The sequence below is a fragment of the Petaurus breviceps genome, unplaced genomic scaffold (assembly GCF_028583685.1).
Source record: "Petaurus breviceps papuanus isolate PSGF00001 unplaced genomic scaffold, PetGlider_PUasm1.0 190, whole genome shotgun sequence".
Classification (NCBI taxonomy): Eukaryota; Metazoa; Chordata; class Mammalia; order Diprotodontia; family Petauridae; genus Petaurus; species Petaurus breviceps.
In genome coordinates, this window is record NW_027185810.1 from 9,036,811 (window position 1) to 9,062,757 (window position 25,947).

The following is a 25,947-nucleotide window of genomic DNA, read 5'->3' on the forward strand; positions in this document are numbered from 1 at the left end:
TCTGTGGATGTTATCTTCAGGAAACAAGAAGAAAAGAATGCAAAAACAGAAAAACCCTGTATTAAAACTCAAGGGGCAAAGTGATAACAAATATCCCTAGAGACTTTATTAAGAAACAAAGATGCTATTTAAGGAACAGTGATAGTGAGAACCTTAATGTGAAAGTTTCATTCTATTTAGTAAGTATGTCTTCTGCATTTAACTACACAACACTCTAAAAATGATAAAGCGAATTTTTCTACCATTACTGTATCAGAATCAGAAAACATAGAATCTAAACTCCTTTAAAACAGAGGCTGCCTCAGTTTTTGTCTTTTATGTCTGGGACTGAGCCCAATACAGGTACTTAATAAATGTTTACTGAGTTGAAATGACCCATATAGGCACTCCTTACGAAACACTTGCTCTTATAAGCATGGAAGAATATAAAGTAAGAGACTGTTAAGAAAAGGCAAGAATGTTGATGTCAAACAACTATTACTACAACAAATCATTTGGATTCATGATTCAAAGGCTGGAATATAAGTGAAGTTCTGCTACTGCATTTGACTAGATATTGGAAAGTAACAGTATTCCTACAACTAGGGTTGGAAAAGCAGTATCAGATATGGGAGACTACAGTACACATCCACACCTCTTCCCCAGGAATGAGATCTGGGATTCTGTCAAGTATATATCCGACGCAACAAGATTTCAGGGTCTTTGTACAAACCAGGCTTGGATTCTTACTTTTTGCTTGCTTCAGATCTCACAATTTTTATAGCCATTGTTTTTAATGGCTCTGTGGATAGAAATACATGCCCCAAATCAAGAAATAAGCTAGGATATGAACAGCTGAAAAGGCCTATCTCAATGAGAGTCATGATAATGAAATTGAAGCATTAAAGACTGCCGATAGTCATGACTCTGGAAATAAAACTGATTAAACTTCCTTCTAGCAATAAAAAAAAACTCACTTCCTTTTCTAAAAATGAATCCTTTCTGTATCTATTTCAAACTGGAGGACACAAAACGTAATGTGTTTCTTTTATTTATTTATTTACTGTTACATTGATGGTTTCTTTCTGCCTTCAAGTTTGTATTTATTTCTCATAAGTTGGTAGAACCTAAAATATGCTCAATTCCTTACAAGTCAGAAACTTGTAGTTTGACTGGAAATGAAAACTTAAAATATTTATAAAATTAAAATGTGTAAATTCACAATTACAGTCTAAAACACAATGCTTTTAAATTTAATGCTGCAATGTTAATTTTATGGTCTAAACAACTTATACATGGAAGCACAAAGTCAACAGAAGTGAAAGAAAACTTGACTCATCTACTCTAGCACTTCTTTAAAGCAAAGTGAAGCAAGGTCAAGAATGACTTCTTTTTTTAATTAAAAATGATATTTTTTCCCATTACACGTAAAAATTTTTAACACTCATTTTTAAAAATTTTGAGCTCCAAATTCTCTCCCACCCATCTGCCTTCTCATCTCACTGAAAAGGCAAACAATTTGATATAAGTTATGCATATGCAGTCATGAAAAATATATTTCCACATTAATCATGCTGTGAAAGAAAACAGATCAAAAGAAAGAAAAACAAAGAAAAGAAAAGTATGCTTCAATCCGCATTTAGACTCCATCAGTTCTTTCTCTGGAGGTGGATAGCATATTTCATTATGAGTTCTTTGGAATTTTCTTGTATCATGGTATTACTGAGAATAGATAAGTCATTCACAGTTGATCATCAGGCAACATTGCTGTTACTGTGTACAATGTTCTTCTGGTTTCACTCACTTCACTTTACATCATTTCATGTAATTCTTTTCAGGATTTTCTGAAACTATCCTGCTCATCATTTCTAATAGCACAGAAATAACATGTCACAATCATACATCACAATTTGTTCAGCAATCTCCCAACGGACAGATATACAATTCTTTACTACCACAAAAAGAGCCGCTATGTTAAATTATTATTATTTACAAATAAGCCCTTTTCCTTTTCTTTTGATCTCTTTCAGAAACAGATCTAGTAGTGGTATTGCTGGATCAAAGGGTATGTACAGTTTCATGGCCTTTTGGGAATAATTCTAAATTGCTCTCCAGAATGGCTGGATCATTATACAACTCCAAAAACAGTGTACTAGTGTTCCAATTCTTCCACATCCCCTCCAACATTTATCATTTTCCTTTTCTTCTATATTAGCCAATCTAATAGGGGTGAGGTGGTACATTACAGTTTTAATTTGCATTTCTCTAATTAATAGTGATTCTGAGAATTTTTTCATGTGACTATAGATAGCTTTGATTTCTTGATCTGAAAACTGTCTGATCATATCCTTTTACCATTTATCAATTGGGGAATGACTTACACTCTTAAAATTTGATTATTTGAGAAATGAGGCCTTTATCTGAGACACTTGCTATAAAAAATTCCCCCACTTTTCCATTTTCCTTCTAATCTTAGCTGCAACAGTTTTGTTTGTGGAAAACATTTTAAATTTAATATGATCAAGATTATCTATTTTACATTTCATAATGGTCTCTGTCTCCTGCTTGGTCATAAATTCTTCCCTTCTTCGTAGATTTGACAGGTAAAATATTCCATGCTCTCCTAATTTGCTTATGGTATTACACTTTATGACTAAATAAGGTACCCATTTTGCCCTTATCTTGGTATGTAGTGTGAGATGTTATTCTATAGTGTATTCTTGTCCCAAAATTTAAATTTATCAAACACTAGAATACTCTGGTTATTGACTACTGTATATTGTGTACCTAATCAATTCTACTGATCCACCACACTCTATTTCTTAGCTAGTACCAGTTTGTTTTGATGATTACCACTTCATGATATATTGTTTGAGATCTTAGAATACTACCTTCCTTCACATTTTTTTCTTTGATTCCCTTGATATCACTAACCTTTTGCTTTTCCAGATAAATTCTGTAATTATTTTTTTCTAGCTCTACAAAATCATGTTTTGTAGTTTCATTGGGATCACACTAAGTAAATTAATTTAGGTAGAACTATCATTTTTACTAGATTGGCTTGGTCTACCCATGAGCAATTAATATTTTTTCCAACTGTTTATATCTTACTTTATTTGTGGGAAAAGTGTTTTGTACTTGTGTTACTTAGTTATTTTATATTGTCTACAGTTATTTTAAATGGAATTTCTCTTCCTATCTCTTGCTGCTGGGCTTTGTTGGTAACATATAGAAATGCTGATGATTTATGTAGGCATAACTCTCCCTTCCCTCTTCTCCCAAAGCAATCCTCTTTCTCACTCCTTAATTTTGCTTTCTTAGATATCATCATAGTCAACTCACACTTCACACCCTCTTTCTATTTATACTCCCTCTAATTATCCTAATAGCAACAAAGTTCTTAAAAGTTACAAGTATCACCTTTCCATGTAGGAATACATAGTTTAACCTTACTGAATTTCTTATGTTTTCTCTTTCCTGCTTACCTTTTTATGCTTCCCTTGAGTCTTGTATTTGAAGATCAAAATTTTTGTTCAACTCTGGTCTTTTCACAGGAATGCTTTTAAGTTCCCTATTTCATTAAATATCCATTTTTCCCCCTGAAGGATTACACTTAGTTCTGCTGGACAGGTTATTCTTCTTTGTAATCTTAGCTCCTTTGTCTTTTGAAATATCATATTCTAAGCCCTCCAGTCCTTTAATGTAGAAGCTGCTAAATATTGTGTAATCATAATGGTGGCTTCATGATATTTGTATTGTTGCTTTCTGGCTGCTTGCAGTCTGGGGACTCCAGAATTTGGCTAAAATATTCCTTGGAGTTTTCATTTTAGGATCTTTCAGGAGATGATCAGTGGACTCTTTCAATTTCTGGTTCTAGGATATCAGGGCAGCTTTCCTTGATAATTTTTTGAAATATGATATCCAAGCTCTTCTTTGTCCATGGCTTTCAGATAGTCCAATAATTATTTTTTTTCTTTTTTAGGTAAATAATATTTTATTTTTTCCATTACATGTAAAGATAGTTTTCAACATTCATTTTTAAAGATTTTGAGATCCCAATTTTTCTCCCACCTTCCTCCCTCTCTCCTTTCTTCCCTTCTTCCCCAAGATAGCAAGTATTATGATATAGGTTACAACATGTGTAACCATGGAAACCTATATCCACATTAGTCATGTTGGGAAAGAAGAAACAGAACAAAAGGGAAAATCCACAAAAACCAAAAAGCAAAAAAAAAAAAAAAGTGAAAATAATATGATTCTATCTGCATTCATACTCCATAGCTCTTTCTCTGGATGTGGATAGCATTTTCCATCATGAGTCTTTTGGAATTGTCTTGGATCTTTGTATTGCTGAAAAGAACTAAGTTGATCATTATTTATCATCACACAGTGTTATTGTTACCTTGCTGTGTACAATGTTCTCCTGGTTCTACTTACTTCACTCAGCATAAATTCATGTAAGTCTTTTCAGGTTTTTCTGAAATCTACTTCCTAATCATTTAAAAAAATTAAGTTATATTTTATTTTTCCCCATGTTTATACTATATTTATTATATGAAGGAATATTTTACAGAAGGATTCTCCCAGAAAATCAATTTTGATATGTATTGTGTAACACTGGCATAATTTTTATAACCTTATATAGGGTCATTTTTCTTTTTCTTTTTTGTAAATAGCATTTTACTTTTTTTCAATTACATTAAAAATAGTTTTCAACATTCATTTTTATAAGATTTGTTTCAGCTTTTTTATTCTTTTTCCCTTCCTTCCCTCCCTCCTCCCCAAGATGACAAGCAATCTGATGTAGGTTATACATGTACAATCATGGAAACATTTACAAGTTAATTGTGTTGTGAAAGAAGAAACAGAACAAAATGTAAAAGCCACACACAAAAAAAGTGAAAACAGTATGTTTTGATCTATATTCATATTCCATAGTACTTTCTCCAGATGTTATTTTCCATCACGATCCTTTTGGAATTGTCTTAGATCACTTATTGCTGAGAGAAGCTAAGTCTATCATAGTTGATCATTGCACAATGTTGCTGTTACTATGTACAATATTCTCCTGGTGTTGCTCACTTCACTCAGCATCAGTACACATAAGTCTTTTCAGGTTTTTCTGAAATTCGTCTGCTCATCATTTCTTTTAGTACAATAGTATTTCATTACAGTCATATGCCATAACTTGCACAGTCATTTTCCAGTTGATGGGCATTCCCTCAATTCCCAATTCTTTGCTACCACAAAAAGAGTTGATATAAATATTTTTGTACATGTAGGTCCTTTTCCCTTTTTTATGATCTCTTTGGGATACAGACCTAGTAGTGATATTGCTGGATCAAAGGGAATGCACAGTTTGTCCTTTGGGAGTACTTCCAAATTGTAGTCCAATAATTCTTAAATTATCCTCCTGGATCTATTTTCTAGGTCAGTTATTTTTCCAATGAGAAATTTCACGTTTTATTCTATTTTTGCTTTTTTTGATTTTGTTTTATTCTTTCTTGATGTCTCATGGAGTCATTGCCTCCACTTGCCCAAGTTTAAATTTTTAAGGAATTATTTTCTTCCAAGTTTTGTCCTTCCTTTTCCACTTGGTCAACTCTACTTTTTATGGAGTTCTTTTCTTCAGTGAATTTTTGTACAACTTTTTCCATTTGGTCAATTATGCTTTTTAAGGAGATCTCTTCAGTGGAGTTTTGTGCCTCTTTTACTATTTGGCCTATTTTTTGAGGTGTTATTTTCTTCAGTACTTTTTGTTCCTCCTTTACCAAGCTGTTGACTCTTTTTTCATTATTTTCTTGCATCATCCTTATTTTTCCCCCAATTATTCTTCTACCTCTCTTATTTGAGTTTTAAAATCCTTTTTGAGCTCTTTGAAGGCCTGAGACAAATTTCCATTTTTCTTTGAGGGTTTGCATGTATCTGTTTTGATTTCATTGTCTTCTGGGTTTTTGTGTTGATTTTCACTGTCATAGTAACTTTCTATAGGCAGGTCCTTTTTTTGTTCTTTGCTTATTTTTCTAGCCTATTTCTTTTTTTTAAAGCAATTTGGGTTAAGTAACTTGCTCAAGGTTACACAGCCAGTTATTTCTGGGTGTGGTGCTAAATATCTGAGCCCAGATTCGATCCCCAGGTCATCCCAACACTGGGGCCGGTGCTCTTACTTGCTGAGCCACCTGGCCGCCCCTTCTAGCCTATTTCTTGACTTTTAACTTTATATTAAAGTTGGGCTCTTCTCCAGGGGTGGAAGGGACACTGTCCCAAGCTTCAGGTTTTGGGGGCTGCTGTTTTCTGAGCTAGTTTTGGGATTTCTGTAAGTTTTCAGTTCTTCCAAGGTGATGTGATCTAAGTAGAGTCGTGATCACTGCTCTCCTGGCCTGTACTCTGGTCTATGAATGACCACAAGTGCTCTTTTCTACCCTGGTACTGTTCAGGGCCTCCACTGCTGCTAATACTCCTTCTTGCCCTGGGACTATGACCCTGACCCACAAATGGACAATGCAACAGAGATTTGCTCCTGGTGCCATCAAAGGATCCCCTGTAATTTCCTTCTAACCAGTTGTCCAACCCCCTTACTTTTGGAATCCTGGCCTGCTGCTGACTTGCTGAGCATGACCTGTGCTAGAACAGTCTATGCTGGACTGTGTTCCACTCTCAACACACTGAGACAGACTTTTCCTTACAACCTGGTAAGTTTTTCTTGGACTGGAAAATAGTTTTGCCCCATCCTTTTGTTGGTTCTGCCATTCCAGAATTTATGTTGAAGTATTATTTTAACATTGTTCAGGGGGAGCCTTCGGAGAGCCCAAGCAAGTCTCTGTCTTTACTCTTGTCATCTTGGCTCTGTCCTCTCCCCTAGAATGATGTTTTTAAATTTGGCTAATTAGTGAGAACTCTTGAGACTAGAACCTAGATTTCCTAACTCAGTTTAGTGTTCTCATGGCTGGGTCATATGCTTCTCAGATAACAAAAGATTTCAAATTTTTAAAGTATGCTAAAAAGTTTCATATATTTCAAATAATCTGAATATTTCAGTATTTGCCTAGTGCTTTAAATAAATTTTAATTCTCTCCTTGTATTTCTTTTGTCTCTCCATATTATATGATCTCAGTTCTTGATACATAGTACAAATTCAAAGATACTTCTTGAATTGCTTGAACTAATTATGTATGTGCAGTATAAGACTCAACTCAGAGAAAAGAAAAATGCAGTGTCTTAATAATGAAACCAGTTTGGCCCAACAAGATCTTTCAATTTAAAATGCCTCAGAAGCTAGTTGGTTTATTTTTTCAGTTATGGTTGAATATAAATGCAGAGAAAATTATTTTGAGGGTTTAATTAATAGGGACAGTTATTAATGTGACATCATGGTATATTAGATAGAGTTCTAGACTCAAAGTCTGAAAGACATGAGTTTGAATCCTACCTTACACTTGCTATTTACATGACCTTAAGCAATTCCCTTGAGCCCACTGAGCCTGTTTCCCCATATGTAAAATAAAGGTAAGAAGAGCACCTATATCACCAAAATATCATTAGGATCAAATAAGACAATGTGTGTAAAATACATTGCAAAACTCAAAAGTGCTACCTAAATGCTAGCAACTTCTAGTATTAGTGACTTGGGAAAATTATTTCCTAAAACCAGAATCTGTTTTTACTAATATGCATGTTCAATTCAAAGGCTAATATGTGGAAGCATTTAAAACCTTGTTAGAAAGTAAACATAAAAGAGAAAGGATAATAATAAAACTATGCTCACAGAGGCCTTTATCCCAAAGAACTATAAACATTTTCTCAAATAATTTTTCATATATCTTTGTAATATCCCTGTAAGTCTGAGAAGAACTAATCATATTTTCACCATTTGACAAAGAAAGCAAAATGCAGAATTGTATGGCTTGCCAAAGTTGCATTTAATTATTGCAGTTAATACAAGTAGAATACAAGTAGTTCAGGACTCTCTTGACAAGACTGTAGTGTTCAGTACAGGCATTGTAGTAGAAAAGAGCTGCATTTTATCCAAAAGAAGAAGCCTCCATTCAATCTCTGTGCTGAATCTGATGACCCTCTTATTTCCTCCCTGCCTCCTAACAATTCTGGAGAACTTTTTACTTGAGGATAATTCATGGTTTCAAAGCTAGTCCAAAACTCCTCAATGCTAATGGATCCAGTTGAAGCCATTTAAATATTGCCACCAACACCCAAATAATTAGGTTTTTGCTCACTGTTTCCAGTTATATTAGAGAAAATAACACAACTTCCTTTGTCTAAATACAAGCTTGTATAATGTATGATAGAACAGCAGCAGGTAAGTAATATTTATTAGCCATTCCTACCTATGGCTTGTTGAAAGTTAAGAATAGTAGCTTAGACTTGGAAAAAAAAAGTCATCATTACTCACTTTTGTCTTTTGTTTCCAGCTTGATCTTCTCTTCCAACTTAAATACACACAGAAATTCAACAGCTACTTTTATGCTCTATGAATGCATTCTATCCTACCAACTCTGAAAGGGCTTAGTAAAATCTTTTCCCAACTTCATCAGAGTGGCTGCTATTCACAAAAATATGGGGCCACACAAAATAGAATTCCTCATCCCATTATGCCAAGGTGGGCCTTGCCTTTGCAAGAATTCTCTGACACCTACTTTAGATGACATTTATCTAAAGAATGGGTTTCCAGAACTTCAATTCCAATTCCGAACTACTGAGGATGGTTATAATCATGATGTTTATATGAAAACGTACTTTACACATGTAAAAAGAGTAAGTGCTATAAATATTTAAGGTGTACAGTTCCATACACTCCCTGTCCCCCACTTCTTAAACATAGCTTTAAACTAGAAAAGTACAAAACTGCATTAAAACTTTTGGGATACTCTGTATTATCTCATTTGATCCTCAACAGCATTGTGATCTAGGTACTACAGGGAACATTATGGCTATTTTTTTGAGGGAGGAAGGCAAGGCAATTGGGTTGAGTGACTTACCCAAGGTCACACAGCTAGTAAGTGTGTCAAGTATCTGAGGCCATATTTGAACTCAGGTCCTCCTGACTCCAGAGCTGGTGCTCTATTCACTGTGCCACCTACTTGCCCCTATTATGGCTATTTTTATGAATGAGAAAGATTAGTTGCACATAGATACACAGCAGTTAGTACATACACACACACACACACACACACACACATATATACATACACTTGCATATATGTATATCAGAGACTTGATCACGCTCAGGAGAATAAGAAACTTACTTTATAGCAAGTCGAAGTTGCTCAGGAGTGAGGTCCTCAGTTTTTCGGCCCAATCCTAGAAAGAAAAGATATTATAAAGATGAGATGATTGAAGCTGTCACAGTCTGCCTTCCTAGATGAATGTTTCCTTTTATGATACTACCATAGAAGACTGAAGGCTGACTCTTTAGAATATATGCTAGTTAATAAAATTCAGGGACATTTCATCTCCCAGACTAGTTCTCTCTCTGACCTAAGAAAACTGAACATACCCCAGTTTGCTCCAACAACCCACAGAGGGCTGAGATTGCTGTTTTCCCCAACCAAAATACATAGAAGAAACCCCCTGGCTCTGAACCCTGTAGGATGAAATCCAGATAGATATAACTGTTCAGACATGAGTCAAAAATATGATGGAACCCCCATTACCACTGCTTGTATGGTAGTTCCTCAGGATCCATGACCCTGGCCCAATTTTTTGAGCCATAAATTGCTATGGATCAATACAATTGTTCTTCCTTCCTCAAAATTAAGTAAACTAGGCTAGTTTGAAGATCACCAGCAATATGAGACCTGTCTTGGACATTGCTTTAAAATATCGCTTCTTGGGAGGCAGAGTCAAGATGGCAGAGTAGAAGCAGGACCTCCGAGCAGCTCTGGCTTCCACCTTCCCCAATCCATGTAAAAGGGGACTCTGAACAAACTTTGGAGCTACAGAACCCACAAAATGACACAGAGAAGCTAACCTTCCTCTGAGAACAGCCTGGCAGGCCGGCAGGAATCGGCCAGCACAGAGCTCTGAGAGCCAAGCCGAGGCCCTGTGAGCCAGAGGTTTTAGCCCCAATTCAGGCCTGACCAGCGCTGGCCGGAGGGACTCCAGATCAGCAGCAGCTGTAGCCATTTCCAGATTTATCAACACACAGATGAAAAAGACAAAGTGAGAGGTCGGTGCAGTGTGGACTTTGGGACCAGTAGTTGGGAGTACCTCGGCTTCTGCCCCCAAGGTGAGAAGCTGCTGAGATGCCTGGCACAGCCAGCACCACATGGCAGCTTCAGCTCTTGGCCTGAAGACTGTAGAGGGCCCAAGCGACCAGTCTGAGGGGCAATCGCTCTTGCTTTAACCTGCTTGGATCTGGATTGCAATCTAGGGTACACACACTGGGGTGTGTGATCAGCTAGCCAGAGGGTGTAGAGCTTCTGAGAGGGCACCCAAACTAATTCCTCTGGCAGCTGAGAAAACCCCAGTGTTTGGGACGAAAGCTCCCCTGTCTGGTGGCAGAGTCCTACTGTGGCAAAAAGGGGTCCAGTGACTGAGGGGCGATATGACCAGGCAAAGGAAACAAAGCAGACAGAAGATTCCAACATGAGACTCCTATTTTGGTGACAAAAAGGAGCAAAGCATGGAACAGGAGGAAGACAGTGAAGTCAGAACTCCTGCACCAAAAGCTTCAAAGAAAAATACGAGCTGGTTACAGGCCACAGAGGACCTTAAGAAGCAGATAAGAGAAGTGGAGGAAAAATTGGGAAGAGAAATGAGAACGATGCAAGAAAATTACAAAAGGAGAGTCAACAACCTGACTGAAGAAAATCACACCTTAAAAAACAGACTAACTCAAATGGCAAAAGAGGCTCAAAAAGGCAATGAGGAGAGGAATGCCTTAAAAAGCCAAATTTGCCAGATGGAAAAAGAATCTCAAAAGCTCAATGAGGAGAATCATTGTTTCAGATTTAGAATGGAGAAAAGGGAAGCTAGTGACTTTATGAGAAATCAAGATGATGTTAAACAGATCCAAACAAATGAAAGAAAAGAAGGCAATGTGAAATATCTCATGGGAAAAACCACTGACCTGGAAAATAGATCCAGGAGAGATAATTTAAAAATCATTGGACTGGGGCAGCTAGGTGGCACAGTGAGTAAGAGCGCTGGCCCCGGAATCAGGAGGACCCGGGATCAGTTATGGCCTCAGATACTTAACACCCACACATAAAATCTGGCTGTGTAACCTTGAGCAAGTTACTTAACCCCAATCGCCTTTAAAAAAAATATTGGACTACCTGAAAGGCATGATCAAAGAAAGAACCTAGAAATCATCCTCCAAGAAATTCTCAAGGAAAATTGCCCCGATATTTTAGAACCAGAAAGCAAAATAGAGGTTGAAAGAATCTACCGATCACCTCCTGAAAAAGATCCCAAAAAGAAAACTCCTAGGAATATTATAGCCATGTCCCATAATTCCCAGATCAAGGAGAGAATATTACAAGCAGCCAGGAAGAAACTATTTCAATATTGTGGAAACAAAATCAGGATAACCCAGGATCTGGCAGCTTCTACACTGAGGGATCAAAGGGCCTGGAATATGATATTCCAGAGGGCAGAGGAACTGGGATTAAAACCAAGAATCACCTACCCAGCAAAACTGAGGATCATGTTTCAGGGGAAAATATGGTCATTCAGTGTAATAGAAGACTTTCAAGCATTCTGAATGAAAAAACCAAAGTTGAATAGAAAATTTGACATTCAAATACAAGAACCAAGAGAAGCTTGAGAAGGTAAACATGGAAAAGGAATCATAAGCCACTTATCAAAGTTGAACTACTAACATTCCTACACAGAAAAACAATAATTGTAACTGATGAAACTTTTCTCAGTATGGAAGGGAATAGAAATATATATACACACACACACACACACACACATACATACTATATATAAAAAATAAAATATCCCTTCTCCTAATTATTAATAATAATGCTAGCATTTATATAGTGTTTAAAGTTTACACATATTATCTCATTTGATCCCAACAATAACCCTGTCAGGTAGACACTACTTTTATCTTCATTTCACATATGAGGAAACTGAAGTCAGAAGAAGTTCAGGGGCTGTTCAGGGTCATGTAGCTACTAAATATCTAAGGTGGGATTTGAACTTAGGTTTCCTGACTCCAAGTCCAGTACCCTATTCCTCATAACTATAAAGCAATTATAATTATAAGTGATTATAAACCACTGCTCCTAAAGGTTGGGCTGGGCGTTAATGAACCTTTGCCCTAGTATATACCCACTCTGTGTGATTACTGGACTTGAAAGCACATGGCAAGATAGAAATGTCAATGTTACCTCCTAGATGATTGGTCAGTGTTTGGAGGCATTACCTTCTCTTCTGTGCTCAGTGGAGAAAAAGCGTAGCCCTGGGTAGACTCATCCCTTCAGTTTCGCATTGCTATGGAGAGCATAGCTTCCATTTCTTGTACGGAATCTGGTGGGAAGAGTTCTCGAACTGAGAACAGGACCTGAATTAGAATCCTGATGCTTTCACTTAGTACCTATGTGAATTTGGGTAAGTCACTTAATGTACTTGGTCCTCAGCTCCCTTGCCTATAAAATGAGGAATGTCAATTAAATGAACTTTAAGGTCCCTTTCCAGCCCTACATTTTATGACCTTGTTCCTCAATGCTCCTGCTCTCATCCCAGATTTATTAAAGCTACATACACACACACACACACACACACACACACACATACACACACACACTGAAGTTTTGGATGGTGGTCCCCAAGGCTTCAATTCATTGCACTGGGGGTGGGAGATGAAGAGAGGGTAGGAATTAAGAAAGGAGATCATGAATGAACCCTTACACCCAATCGCCAACAGAAATCCAGAAAGAGTAGATATTTTTAATCTTCACAAATTCTGTGTTGAAAAAAATTGAGGTATATTTTGGCTTTATCAGTCTTCCAGTCAATGGGTCAAAGAATCAGACTCCTATAACCCATTGAGGGCAACTTTCCAAGAGCTTTCTATAGAAGTGAAAAGAAAACTCTACAATTCCCTCTTTCCCTGTAGAACAACAATTCCAAGCATCTATTTTATTCCCATTTTGTGAAATGAAGCACAAAGAAGGCCACATGATGGCACAGTGGGAAGATCACTATCCCCAGCATTAGGAGACCCAGGATAATGCCTCAGCTCTGCAATTTAAGGTGAATATGTCCTGGGCCAAATCAATGAATCTCTTGGGAGTATCAGTTTCCTCATTTATAAAATGGGCATAATAAGCTTTTAAAACCTAAATTAAGGGCCATGTAAAACTTAAGGTCAGCTAGGTGGTGCAGTGGGTAGAGTACTGGACTTGAAATCAGGAAGATTCATGTTCAGGAGTTCAAATCCAGCCTCAGACACTTGGTAGTTGTGTGACTCTGGGCAAGTCACTTAACCCTGTTTGCCTTAGTTTCTCATCTGTAAAATGAGCTGAAGAAGGAAACTGCAAACCACTCCAATATCTTTGCCAAGAACACCCCAAAATCTGGTCATGGAGAGTTGGACATCACTGAAAACCATTCAACAACAACAACAAATTAAGGTTCTATGTAAATGTGAGCTGTAATTATCTTCTCTCCCAGGTGTGATGATCCCTTAGAGCTCTTTAGGTCTTTTTTTATGCATACCTCAGAAAAGTAAATACAGGAGTACCCCTAGCTGCCTGCAATAGTCAGTCCTTGTTGGGCACTGGGTACAGAAAGAAAGTTGATTGGTGTAAGATGAGGACATGTTTGGGGGCCAGGGGAAAGCTTTGTTCCCTCTATGACTGTAGAAATATATCTCCAACCATGCAAGGAAAAACCAACCCAAGTCAGGGTCATTGTACATTAACACAAAAATACTTGTCAGACAAATTATTAACTAAATCTCTATTTGTTTTATTTGCGTGTACAAAATGCACATGTTCCTTATTTAGAAGCTTAGAGTCCGTGAAACTAATAGCAAGCCCTTATCATGTACTGTAAATCATGACCTATTGCTGCGGAATATGTATTATTAACTTGACCTCAGTATAGACACCAATCATAAGGGTAATTTAAAAAATTCCAAAGGAAAAGCAGAAAAAAACCTCTCAAATTCATATCTTCCTCTTACTATTAGAACAAAAAAGAGAAAAATATTTCATTCCTTGTAAGTAATAGTCAATGAAACAGGTTAAATTGGATTAAAAAGTGTGCAAATGATTCATTATGCCCAGATTAAAAACTGGAAGGAGAAATCTTTAAGAGTAAACCTATTGGGGCAGCTAGGTGGCACAGTGAGTAAAGCCACGGGGCCAGAGTCAGAAGGACCCCGAGTTCAGTTCTGGCCTCAGACACTTAATACGAAAACACACACCAAAAAAAAAAACCAAACCTAGCCATGTAACCTTGGGCAAGTTATTTAACCCCAATTGCCCTCCAAAAAAAAAAAATAAGAGTAAACCTATTCTTTGCTTGAATTCACTAAACACTTATTAGGCAACTAATAGGGACTGAAACCGGTCAAACATTTATTTTATGCTGTTAATGCATAGCTACATCTACTGCCAAGGGGAGTTAACTGTAAATGAAGTCCCTCAGATACTACCTATTTGGAGCACTTCAGTCTACAGTACCAAATTATCTAGGAAACAGCCAGAGCAAAGGTATGGATTAAGAATACCAAGGGTTACAACCAAATTAAATTTCATTCTCTAGTTTTTGAGAAAAAAATAAGAAACACAGCTACAAGAAATCATCATTCGTCTTAGCTTCTCAAATAGAAAATTCACCAGATTAAAAACTATTTTTTTTTTAAAGCAATCAGGGTTATGTAACTTGCTCAAGGTTACACGGCCAGTTATTTCTGGGTGTGGTGCTAAGTATCTGAGCCCGGATTTGAACCCCAGGTCATCCCAACACTGGAGCCAGTGTTCTTACTCACTGAGCCACTTGGCCACCCTGATTAAAAACTATTTACCATATCAGTATGTGTAACTATTAAAATGAGCTTTTCAAGGGGTAACTAGAACCACATAAGCAAGTTTTTGAAAAGGCAGTGAGTGGTCCTAATAAGAACTCCAAAGGAGTCCAAAGGCCTGACTGGCTGTATAAGCTTTAGATAAGTCATTTAATCTCTACAAGCTTTAGATAAGTTTCCTCATCAACAAAATGGGCATGGGGTAGCTAGGGGGTGCAATGAATACAGCACCAGCCCTGGAGTCAGAAGGACCTGAGTTCAAATGCAGCTTCAGCCACTTAACACAAATACCAGTCATGTGACCTTGGGCAAGTCACTTAGCCCCAAATGCCCTACCTTCCCCTCCCCAAAAAGCAAAAAAAAAAAAAAATGGGCATGAGGTGGCTAGGTGGCACAGTGAATAGAGCACCACCCCTGGAGTCAGGAGGACCTGAGTTCAAATCCAGCCTCAGACACTTGACATTTACTAGCTGTGTGACCTTGGGCAAGTCATTTAACCCCTATTGCCCTGCCCTCCCCCCACCCCAAAAAAAAAAAAAAAACAAAATCGGCATGCTAATACTAGAACTCCCTAGTCAACAGGCTTGTTCTAAAGAAAATATTTTGTGTACTACTAAGTACTATATTAATGTGAGCTATTATTTTTGAAAACTCCTTTCCTATAGAAAATAATGTCTTCACATGGTACCAGGCAAGACCACAGTACTATGGCAAGACTATTGGCCCAAATCAGAAGACCCCACTTCTGTGAGCTTAGGCATTTTAACCTTCCTGGGTCTTACTTTTCTAATTTGTAAAATGAGGGTCTTGGACCATATTGCTTTTGAAGTCTCCTCTCATTTACCATTTATGGTTCATTTGTTGATACCTAATAATAAGAACTTGCTCCTCTCGCAAAGAACAGATTGATGAAAAGAAAGTATTGATTTGTATGCACCCAGAAGTACCTCTTCCAAGGTTTTGCATTGTCTTACTGTTTCCATTCAAGTCATTTGTCAACAAATCACTGGAAGAGGGGGGATAGAGAAGACTAAAATATTCTCTTCTAAAATATTTAACAGTTCAGGTAAACATCATCAGTTAACAATGTCAAATGGGACTTAATTTCGGATTATTTTTTAACTTTCCTGGGATAGGAGTGAAGCAAAGAAGGTGCCATTTCTCTCTAATAACACTGATAATGGAAGAGAAAGAAGGTCATCAGAGAGATTTAGATCTTGTCAAGATAAAAAAGAACGTCTCCCCTCTCAGCAAAAAATATTTAAGCAAATGTAAAGTACTGTCTCAGGAATTAAGACCCTGAAGGAGTTAAGATTAATTTGCTAACCACTGAACTACCCAGAAGAGGAGGATACGGCTCTTTCTAGGCTGCCAATCACCAACACAATGTAAAAAGTGGGCCTAATGCAACATCGCCATAAGGAGAGTATTTCCTCACCATCGTGAATTTGGAACGCCAGGGTTGTGATCTTCTGGGTCATAATCATCAGTGGCCTACAAAGTAAAGATACAGAATATGTAAGCCCTTCCACATACGCCACAGATAGAAAGTGAATTTTAGTTATAATATGCAATAATCATTGTAATAATCATTTTAAACCCTAAAACTTGAAATGAGTTCTTAATATCTCATGCCAAATAACTTTTGTAAATACTTATAATAAGATCATAGAATAACACAATCACAAACAGCAATTAAAAGGCTTCCAGAGATTTGGCTCTGCCCTGGATATTTTCTGATGACAAATGATGACAATATTACAGAAGATTTATTTTAAAATAATAATTTTCACAGCCACAGATAAACCATAACCAGGGACATTCAGTGACAAGGAAAAAAGAAATGCCCAGATCTGGCTTGAGACCAAAACACATCAAAGACAAAAAAAAAGGTGGGGGGGCATATCTGATTATCTTTAAATAAAGATTTATGTGTGAACTGAACTCATTTGCTTTTCTGTGGGTCATTTCATCTTTTGACTCTATCTTAATTTCCCTTTTTCTAGCCTTTTAAAAGAGCAAGCCTGTGATAAAGCAGTAACATTATTCTTTAAAAGATAGTAACTCAGAGACACCAGCAAATGTTCACTGAGAATTCAAGACATACTTGAGAGGTAAAATGAACACAACAAATCCCAGGGTCAGAATGTAATCATCCTCTAACAACTCCATTGCAGTGCACAAAATGATCAGCAGCAAAAATGCCTGATGGTTCCTGCATTATGGGATTCTTTTGCTCCCCTCCTCATTCCAATGGCTATTATGCTACTAAAGACTTTTTGAATGTTTTGAAAAGGACTAAAGGAAAGAAACTCAAAATGTTCCACAAATGACAAAAGACTGAGATTTTGTATACAGGTCTTGTCTGATAGTGAAGTTTTCCCCTATGTCCTAGGACAAACAATAGTGGAAAAAATGACGGATTTGGGGTGAAAAGACAAAGGTTTGATTCCTAGCTCTGCTACTTAATATACTATAACAATGGACAAGTCCCTTCAGCCTTCCTGGGATGTAAAATAAAAAAATTGAACTAGATAACCTTCTAGGTTTCTTTTAGTTCTAAATCTCGAATTCCTGTGAGCCAAGGTAAGTAATTATAAAAACTCCAGCAAAACCGTCCACAGACTTCTTATTCTTGCTCTGCAAGAAAGAGATTTTCCAAGGTAACTAGATACCTAGAATGTTACTATTAATGTTACCTAATCAACCTAGTATCACCCAAGCCATTATTAGCTGATAATGAAATCATTACAGGGTAAATAAACTATAATATATTTTTATTACAGAATGGCTGCAATTAAGGAAGGAAAAAAAATGGGATCCCAAGTTTTGTTTTTTGTTTGTTGTTTTTTTTGCTTTGGGGGGCTTTGTTTGGTGTATTTTTTGTTTTGTTTTGTTTTTGCATTAAAGATGGTAGCTTCAAATTATAGTTCATACTGGCCAATGACCATTAAGTGGAAATAATCCCTCTGGGCTTCAATTCTCTCGTTTGTCAAATGGGAGAAATAATATCACTCCTCTCTTCATGGAGTTGCGAGATTCCTAAGGTGATATGTTAAGGACTAACTTTGGGTAGTTCGGTTATTTAATAAATTCAGGGGCACAAGGACAATTACAGGACCTTGGCAAGTTTTCAGAGTTAGAAACATGAGTTCAAATCTTGGTCTTATTACCTTAGGTAAGTCACTTTATTTTCATAAGTATATTTCATATGTAAAGTGGAAATAATATTTCTACTACTCACTTCCAGAGTTGCTGTGTAATCCAATGAGATAATGTGTTTAAAATACTTCATACATTTTAGCTAATTACACACACATATTGCCAGCGCAAATCACACACACACACACACACATACACACACATATTTGTGTACATATGTATCTAGATGCAAGATAAACATCAAGTCAACCTAGCTGAAGCAGTAAGGCACTCAAAGGAAAAGAAATGGCATCTACCAGGCCAGTCAAATCTCCTATACAACTTCCCCACAGATATAGATGGAGATCCCCAGGACTTTAAGCCCAAGACTCTTGGGAACAGCAATGTTATTCAGACCACCAGCCCTGTTTCCAGCCTGGTCTCCATAGCCACCAAGGACAGCAACCATTGTGGAGAATAGACCCCTTATGCTCATTGCTACCAGCACTAACTGCTGATCAGCCACCATGTCCCCTGTGACATGGATGGGGAAATTTCACTTCCCTGAATCTAAGACTCTGGGAATAGCAGCAATGCCTGATCACTGACCTTGCTTCCATCCCAAGCCCACGACCATCATTCAGGATAGAAAAGAGATTTAAAAGCAACAGAACTACCAAGTTAAAGAGAAGGTTCCATGTATCACCATGACCTAGGCAGCCTCAAGTAAACAGCAAGGCACCTTAAGGGACAAAATGGAGAAGGAAATGTGCCAGATGAGTCTAACTACCACCACCACTTATCCTCACACCCAGAGGGAGATAATACAGACCTCCCAACTGGAGATTCTGGAGCACAGTATTATTTCCCAAACCACTGGTACTCCTTCAGCCTGGCCCCAGGAGCCATAGTTGAGGGAAGCATTCACTGTGGAGATAAGGACCGAGGAGGTTTCCCATCTGACTTGCAGCTGATATGTTGTCTCCCCCTATTAAAATGTGACTTCTTTGAAAATAATGATGATCTTACTTTTCAATTTGTATTTTCCAGCACTTAGGGCAGGAAATTTTGCACATATTTAAGTATATACATAGCTAAGTACTTAAATAGGGCAGCTAGATGCACAATGGATAGAGTGCCAGGCCTGAAGTCAAGAAGACTCATCTTCCTGACTTCAAACGTGGAGTCAGACACTTACTAGCTGTGTGACCCTGGGCATGTCACTTCACCTTGTTTGCCTCAGTTTCATAAAATGAGCTAGAGAAGGAAATGTCAAATCTCTCTAGAACCTTTGCCAAGAAAAGCCCAAATGGGGTCACAAAGAGTTGGATGTGACTGAAACAACGGAACAACAAAGAGCCTAACGGCCAGCACATACAGAGTCAAAGGTATTTAATAAATGCTTTTGATTGTTTGATTCTGCTCTTATGTTCCCTTTGTCACATCATTTATGCCCAGTTTAAATTACAGTAGTCCTCATTAGAGTACAACACGTTATATGTGTAGACTGAGATGTAGCATAAACTAAATCATATATTCTATAACATTAGCAAAAGGCCTGTTACAGCAGGCTTAACCTTGAATGAATGAATATGTGAAAAAGCATTTAAATACTTTTTTGTGATTGTTGCATTGTTTCTAACTCTTTGTGACCCCTTTTTGAGTTTTCTTGGCAAAGATCCTGGAGTGGTTTGCCATTTCCTTTTCCAGGTCATTTCACAGATGATGAAACTGAGGCAAACAGGGTTAAGTGACTTGCCCAGGGTCACACAGCTAGTAAGTGTCTGACTCCAGATTTGAAGTCAGAAAGATGAGTCTTCTTGTCTCCAGGCCTGGCACTCTATCCACTGTGCACCTAGCTGCCCTATTTAAGTACTTAACTATGTATACACTTAAATACTTACTATGTGCAAAAAGTCCTGCCCCAAGTGCTGGAAAATACAAATTGAAAAGTAAGATCATCATTATTTTCAAAGAAGTCACATTTTAGTAGGGGGAGACAATATACCCAGCTGTAAGTCAGATGGGAAACCTCCCTAGTCATCTCCACAGCGATTGCTTCCCTCAACTATGGCTGCTGAGGCCAAGCTGAAGGAGGACCAGTGGTTTGAGAAATAGTACTGTGCTCTAGGATCTCCAGCTGGGAGGCCTGTGTTATCTCCCTCTGGGTGTGAGGATAAGTGGTGGTGGTAGTTTGACTCATCTGACTCATCAGCAAACCCTTCTGCTATAACCAGACATGCTCGTTCAGAAGGATGATGTTAGACAATGCTCCTCCAGATACTCTCTAGATAAAAATGATCAATCTTGGACTGAGCTGTTACTTTGAGCTTTGAGCCCAAAGAAAAGGACAGCATCAAAACTAAGAACTGTAAATATCACTTTTTGATTCCACTTTCCTTTAGTGGAGATCCTTCCCACTAGCTAAATAAGGCTTGGGACCCTGAATGAATCACTAATCCAGAGTGAAATCTATTTTACTGCAAAAGCTTCATTTACTACGAAGACTGTATGCAGGATAAATTCAAGAGATGACCTTTATAGTGAAGCAGCTTATTTCCAACAAGCCATTTATTTTTCCCTAGAAGCCTAAATGCCTTGAGGACAAGCCATAAGACATTAATTTCTAACCATTCCCACAGGGAAAACACATCTTTAATTGGGAAAAAATTTGAAGTGCATTCTCACATACCTCCATGTAAGCAACCCAGATTAACTAGGGGGTTTAATTCGGTTCCTAATTTCAGTTTAGCTCTGAAAGAATAAGTAAATTAGCAAAGGGAACAAATGGACCATGAAACTACACTGCCCCTCAATGGAGAGAAAAAAGACATTTGCTTCCTTCTATCTAGGGCTTAGCTTGATAATACTCAGGTGAAGTCACCCTGTATCCTGCATGGGTTGAATGAGATTTAAAATGCTCAAGTCAGGAAGGGGTGGATAATTATTCACTGATGTTGGCAAATGACTGCTTAAATCCTTACATTAAAATAATTCTGTTGCCAATCTTCTAAATTTCATGTAAGTTAGAGGGGAGAGGACAAATAAAGCAGCTAATAACACTTGATTAGAACACCTCTACTGTCCTGAATTTATAATAAGAAGACAGCTGGAGATAATTCTAGACATGTAAAGGAAGACAGGGGCACATTTTTCTTTGCATAGGGGTTCTTAACCATTTTTTATATCATGGACTTCCTTTGGCAGTCTGGAGAAAAAACCTCTGGATATTCTCAGAATAATTTTTTTAAATAATTGAAGGAAATGCTACATTTCAGTTCAAAGTTAGTGAAAATAATCCAGGTTTTTTTTTTCCCTTTCCCATCCAATTTCACAAACTTATCAAAATCTATCTACATGTGCCTCCATGGACCCAAAAGTAAAAACTTCTATTCTTTGTTGTTTGGCAGAAAAAAAGAAGAATCATGTGTTTAAGAGTTTACAACAACAAAAGAATAGATCAGGTTAAAGAAAACAGAACAAAAAAGATATATCAGATGGGGATAGCTAGGTGGAACAGTGAATAGAGCACCAGCCCTGGACTCAGAAGGACCTGAGTTCAAATTCGGTCTCAGACACTTAACACAAAAACTATCCATGTGACTTTGGGCAAGTCATTTAACCCCAATTGCCCTCCAAAAAGCAAAAAAAAAAAAAAAAGATATATCAGATTACAAGATGATATCCTATAAATTAGAAACTTAAAAGACAGTATTAATTTCATTCTAATCTCTTATTTCTTTTCCTTCAGGCATGAGGCAGACATAGAATAACACATAGTATGTATTCAATAAATATTTATTGACAACTTTTGTCTGCTTAGAAGCCATGGCAGAAATTGAGAAACCAATTTCTCTAATGCTGAAAGTCTCAAGTCAAATTCTAATAGTTATTAATACTAGGAGAATATATGTACACATTTTTCCTGTAATCATATATATGAAATGATATTTCAATAATGTAATAATTATGTATCATTTATACTTTACTAAAAGCAAAAAAAAATTCAAGATGCATTTCTAAACCTGAAATATCAATTTATGCTAAACTGTGTTATTTTACAAAATAATTCCCAGTATGTATACATGTGTACACCACAAGTACAGGAAGGGCAAAAGGAGACAGGGCATCATAAATGGCTACTTGATACAGACTAAGAATTTTCTCTAGACAATGAGGCCTTAGAATCTAAGCTGTACTCAAATGTTCCACTCCCAAAGGGCTGCATTCTGTCCTTGAATTTGTACACATACAGGGCTTCTAGTCATCAATCATGGGCCTTTCACTTGTATCCACGGGAACCACTTAACCAATTTAAAATCAAGAATTTGTGTTGGATGTGGGAAGGGTGGTACCATTTCTGAGCTTTTCTGTGGATGTCGTAATGATCATCAAAATAAAAAAGGGCAAAAGCAAAAAGGAAGAAATGAAAGGAAAAAGAGGGGCAGGGTGGAGGTGGGGCTGAGGCCAAAACAGCTAAATAGCTGGGCAGGTGAGAAGCTATCAAGGCATATCAGACACAGAAGACTCGTATTTTATAAAAGTGAATTTTTTAGGTTCACCAGGCTAAAGATGCACATTTCAATGGCTTCTTTTATTTATACTAAAAATTTGCTATTATTCTAGCTGAGCATTGAATGCAAGAAGGTGGCAATGAAAGTGAGCCTGATTTGGTGGGAGCAGAAGGAGAATATGTACTTGCTCAGCTTCCCCACTCTAAGACCAAGCGTATGATGGTGACTTAAAGTTCCCTTAGGACCCCCGACAGGACCATGGCATGGATCCCCTTCTCTCATGCACCTCAGCGTCATAGATCATAACTAAAGTGAAAAGAGACCATTCCTTGGCCTGTTCCCAGCACTCAATGGCCAGCCTTGAAGAATATGCTCTGGCTCTTTGTCCCTATTCTGGGTAAGTGGAATCCTCAGCCTGACAAGTAATTTCAGGAATTCAAAGGGCTCCAGCACAGAGTCATATATTCCCCTAAATCAGAGGTTCTTAACCTTGGGTCTCCCCAATCTTGGGAGTAGGTGGATAGATTTCAGTGGGTCTATGAACTTGGATAGGAAGTGGAAAGAGGCCACTCTTTGGCCCACTCCCAACACTTAATGTTCAACCTTGAAGAAAGCCTCTGGCTCTTTGTTCCTATTCTGGGTAAGTGGAATCCTCAGCCTGACAAGTAATTTCAGGAATTCAAAGGGCTCCAGCAAAGGAAGTCACATATTCCCCTAAATCAGAGGCTCTTTACCTTGGGTCTCCCCCAATCTTGGGGGTATGTGTATAGATTTCAGCGGGTTTATGAACTTGGATAGGGAAAAAAATACATCTTTATTTCCATTATAATTGGTTTTCCTTTGTAATCCTATGTATTTTAATATAAGCATTTAAAAACATTCTGAGAAGGGGGTCCATAGACTTTACCACACTATCCAAAGGGTCCATGGTACAAAAAAGATGCCCTATGGCTTAATTGCAAAAATATTACTACAAAAATAACACTCTAATTTGGAGTCAATGAACCTGAGTTTTCTACAGCATAATTCCTGTGTGACCTTGAGGAAGATCACTTAAGCATTCTTGGCTTTGGTTTACTCATCTTTCCAACTCTAAATCCTAAGAATCTCTGACCTTCTCTGTTTCAGGGCCAGTCAGTATTCTGTTCAGATTTGTAGGATGGCAGATCAGAATATAATGTTCTAGCACTCATTTGGAAAAAAAAAAAAAAGAAAAGAAAAATCTTTCTAATTCAGTGCATTGTATGTGAATCTGCAAATTCTGCCTCCAATCTATCATGCTCTGGGGAAAATAGTAGTCTTTCATTCCAAGATGTTTCCACTTCTTAATAGGCTCATGCTGCCAATGAAATGTATTTAACACGCCCCATTCTCCACCTCCCCAGATGTAGGTTTGAAATGACTGTATAGTACTAAGGGGATGGTTGGCAGGATACTAAAGAGGCATCAGGATTTATGCACAAGTCAATGTGAGACCCTTTGAAAAGGCTCCTTTTCAAATGAGACAGACTGAGTCTTCACAGAGTGAAGCTATGATTAAGCAGGAACAGGATGTTTGTCCTCAGCCATCAGCCAAGCTCACTTAGCAGCAGCCTTATGAGCCTGTGCAATTACATCCTTGCAGCCCCAATAAAGGTGATAGCACAGGTGCCAGACATGAGCAGGAACTACTGTGGTCAAGTGTCTGATACCCCTGCTGCCCTTTCTAGAAGTTTCCTGCACTGATTTTTTTCTTTTTTTCAATAAATGTGGAGAGTTCCTGGTACGAACAGTCCACAAATGACAGGAGGGCAATTCTCTGCTTCAATCCAATTCCAGCTTGATACAAGCAGAGAATCTAAGAAGGAAAGAAAACCAATATTTATAAAGTACCTCCTCATTACCACTGTATTACACACTTTTTTTGTTCTTAGTTGTCTCCCTTTCTCCCTCACAAACCCACATTATAGAAGACCAACATTTGACATAGATATATATGTGGAACCATACAATAAATACTTCTATGTGTCAGTTCCTTCTCTGGAGGGGATAGCATTTGAATAATCATATTACTCAAAATTGCTAAATCATTCATAGCTGCTCTTCAAACAATATTGCTGTTACCATGTACAGTGTTCTTCTGGTTCTGCTCATTTCACTCTGCATTATTCCATGCAAGTCTTTCCATGGTTTCCTAAAACCAATCTACTCTTCAATTCTTAAAGCATAGTAGTATTCCATCACAATCATATACCATAACTTGAGCCATTCCCCAAATGATGGACATCTTTTCACTTTTCAGTTCTTTGCTACCACAAAGAGAGCTGATATAAATATTTTACAATATGTAAGTTCTTTTCCTTTTTCCCTGATCACCTTGGGAAACAGACCTAATAGTGGTATTGCTGGTCAACCCTGCTCTCTTGAATCTTTAACTTCTCCTTATGTATCAGTTTCTTCCCTTCCTTTAAAAACAAAAATGCACTAGATCCTGTCATACCTTCAAGCTATTGTTCTACAATTCTCTCTTTCTCAACTAAATTCCTTGGGGAAGAAAAGCTATCTAGAGTGCTAGACTTGCTGCCTCTTTTTCCTCTCTTCTCAGTCATTCCTCAATTCTTTGTGATTTTGGCTTCCAAACTCATCACTCAACGGAAACTACTCTCTCCAAAATTAAAAACGATAATGTCGATTTCCAAATCTGATGGGTCATACTTCTAGACCTATTTGATACTTAAGATCATTCTTCTCCCCCTCCCCCCAGATACTCTTACCTCTCTGGGTTTTTGTGATACTGCTCTCTCTTGGTTCTCCTCCTGTGTGTCTGACCACTCTGTAGAATCTTTTGCTGACTCATCATCCATATTACATTCCCTGTTAGTATTCCTCAAGGTTCTAGCCTAGGACCTCTTCTCTTCTCCCTCTATACACTATTTCTTGGTAAGTTCATAAGCACCTAGGGGTTTAACTATCATCTGCTAGCAGATGACTCCCGGAAATAATATATCCATCCATCTCTTCCCTGAGATTCAGTTCTGTATCACCAATTGCCAAGAAAACACTTCAAACTGGACATCCCAGAGATATTTCAAACTCAACATGTCTAAAACTAAAGTAATACTCTTTCCTCCCAAACTGGACATCCCAGAGATATTTCAAACTCAACATGTCTAAAACTAAAGTAATACTCTTTCCTCCCAAACCTCCACATTTCACTCTTTCTGTAGAAGGTACAATCAATCTGCCAGTCTCCTAAATTCAAAACCTCAAGAGTATCCTTGACCTCTCTCTCTCTCTCTCTCTCTCTCTCTCTCTCTCTCTCTCTCTCTC

General features: G+C 37.6%; 1 protein-coding gene across 3 annotated transcripts in view; it reads right to left on the reverse strand.

Moving 5' to 3' along the window:
- MBOAT1 (membrane bound O-acyltransferase domain containing 1) overlaps positions 1–25,947 on the reverse strand; it is a 144,107-nt gene that overhangs the window by 37,833 nt on the left and 80,327 nt on the right. For all 3 annotated transcript variants that reach the window (XM_069092490.1, XM_069092489.1, XM_069092488.1), the window contains 2 exons: positions 16,422–16,477; positions 9,240–9,294 (listed from right to left, as the gene is read on the reverse strand). In XM_069092490.1, the coding sequence (XP_068948591.1) occupies positions 9,240–9,294; positions 16,422–16,477 (111 nt within the window). The remainder of the gene's footprint in view (positions 1–9,239; positions 9,295–16,421; positions 16,478–25,947) is intronic.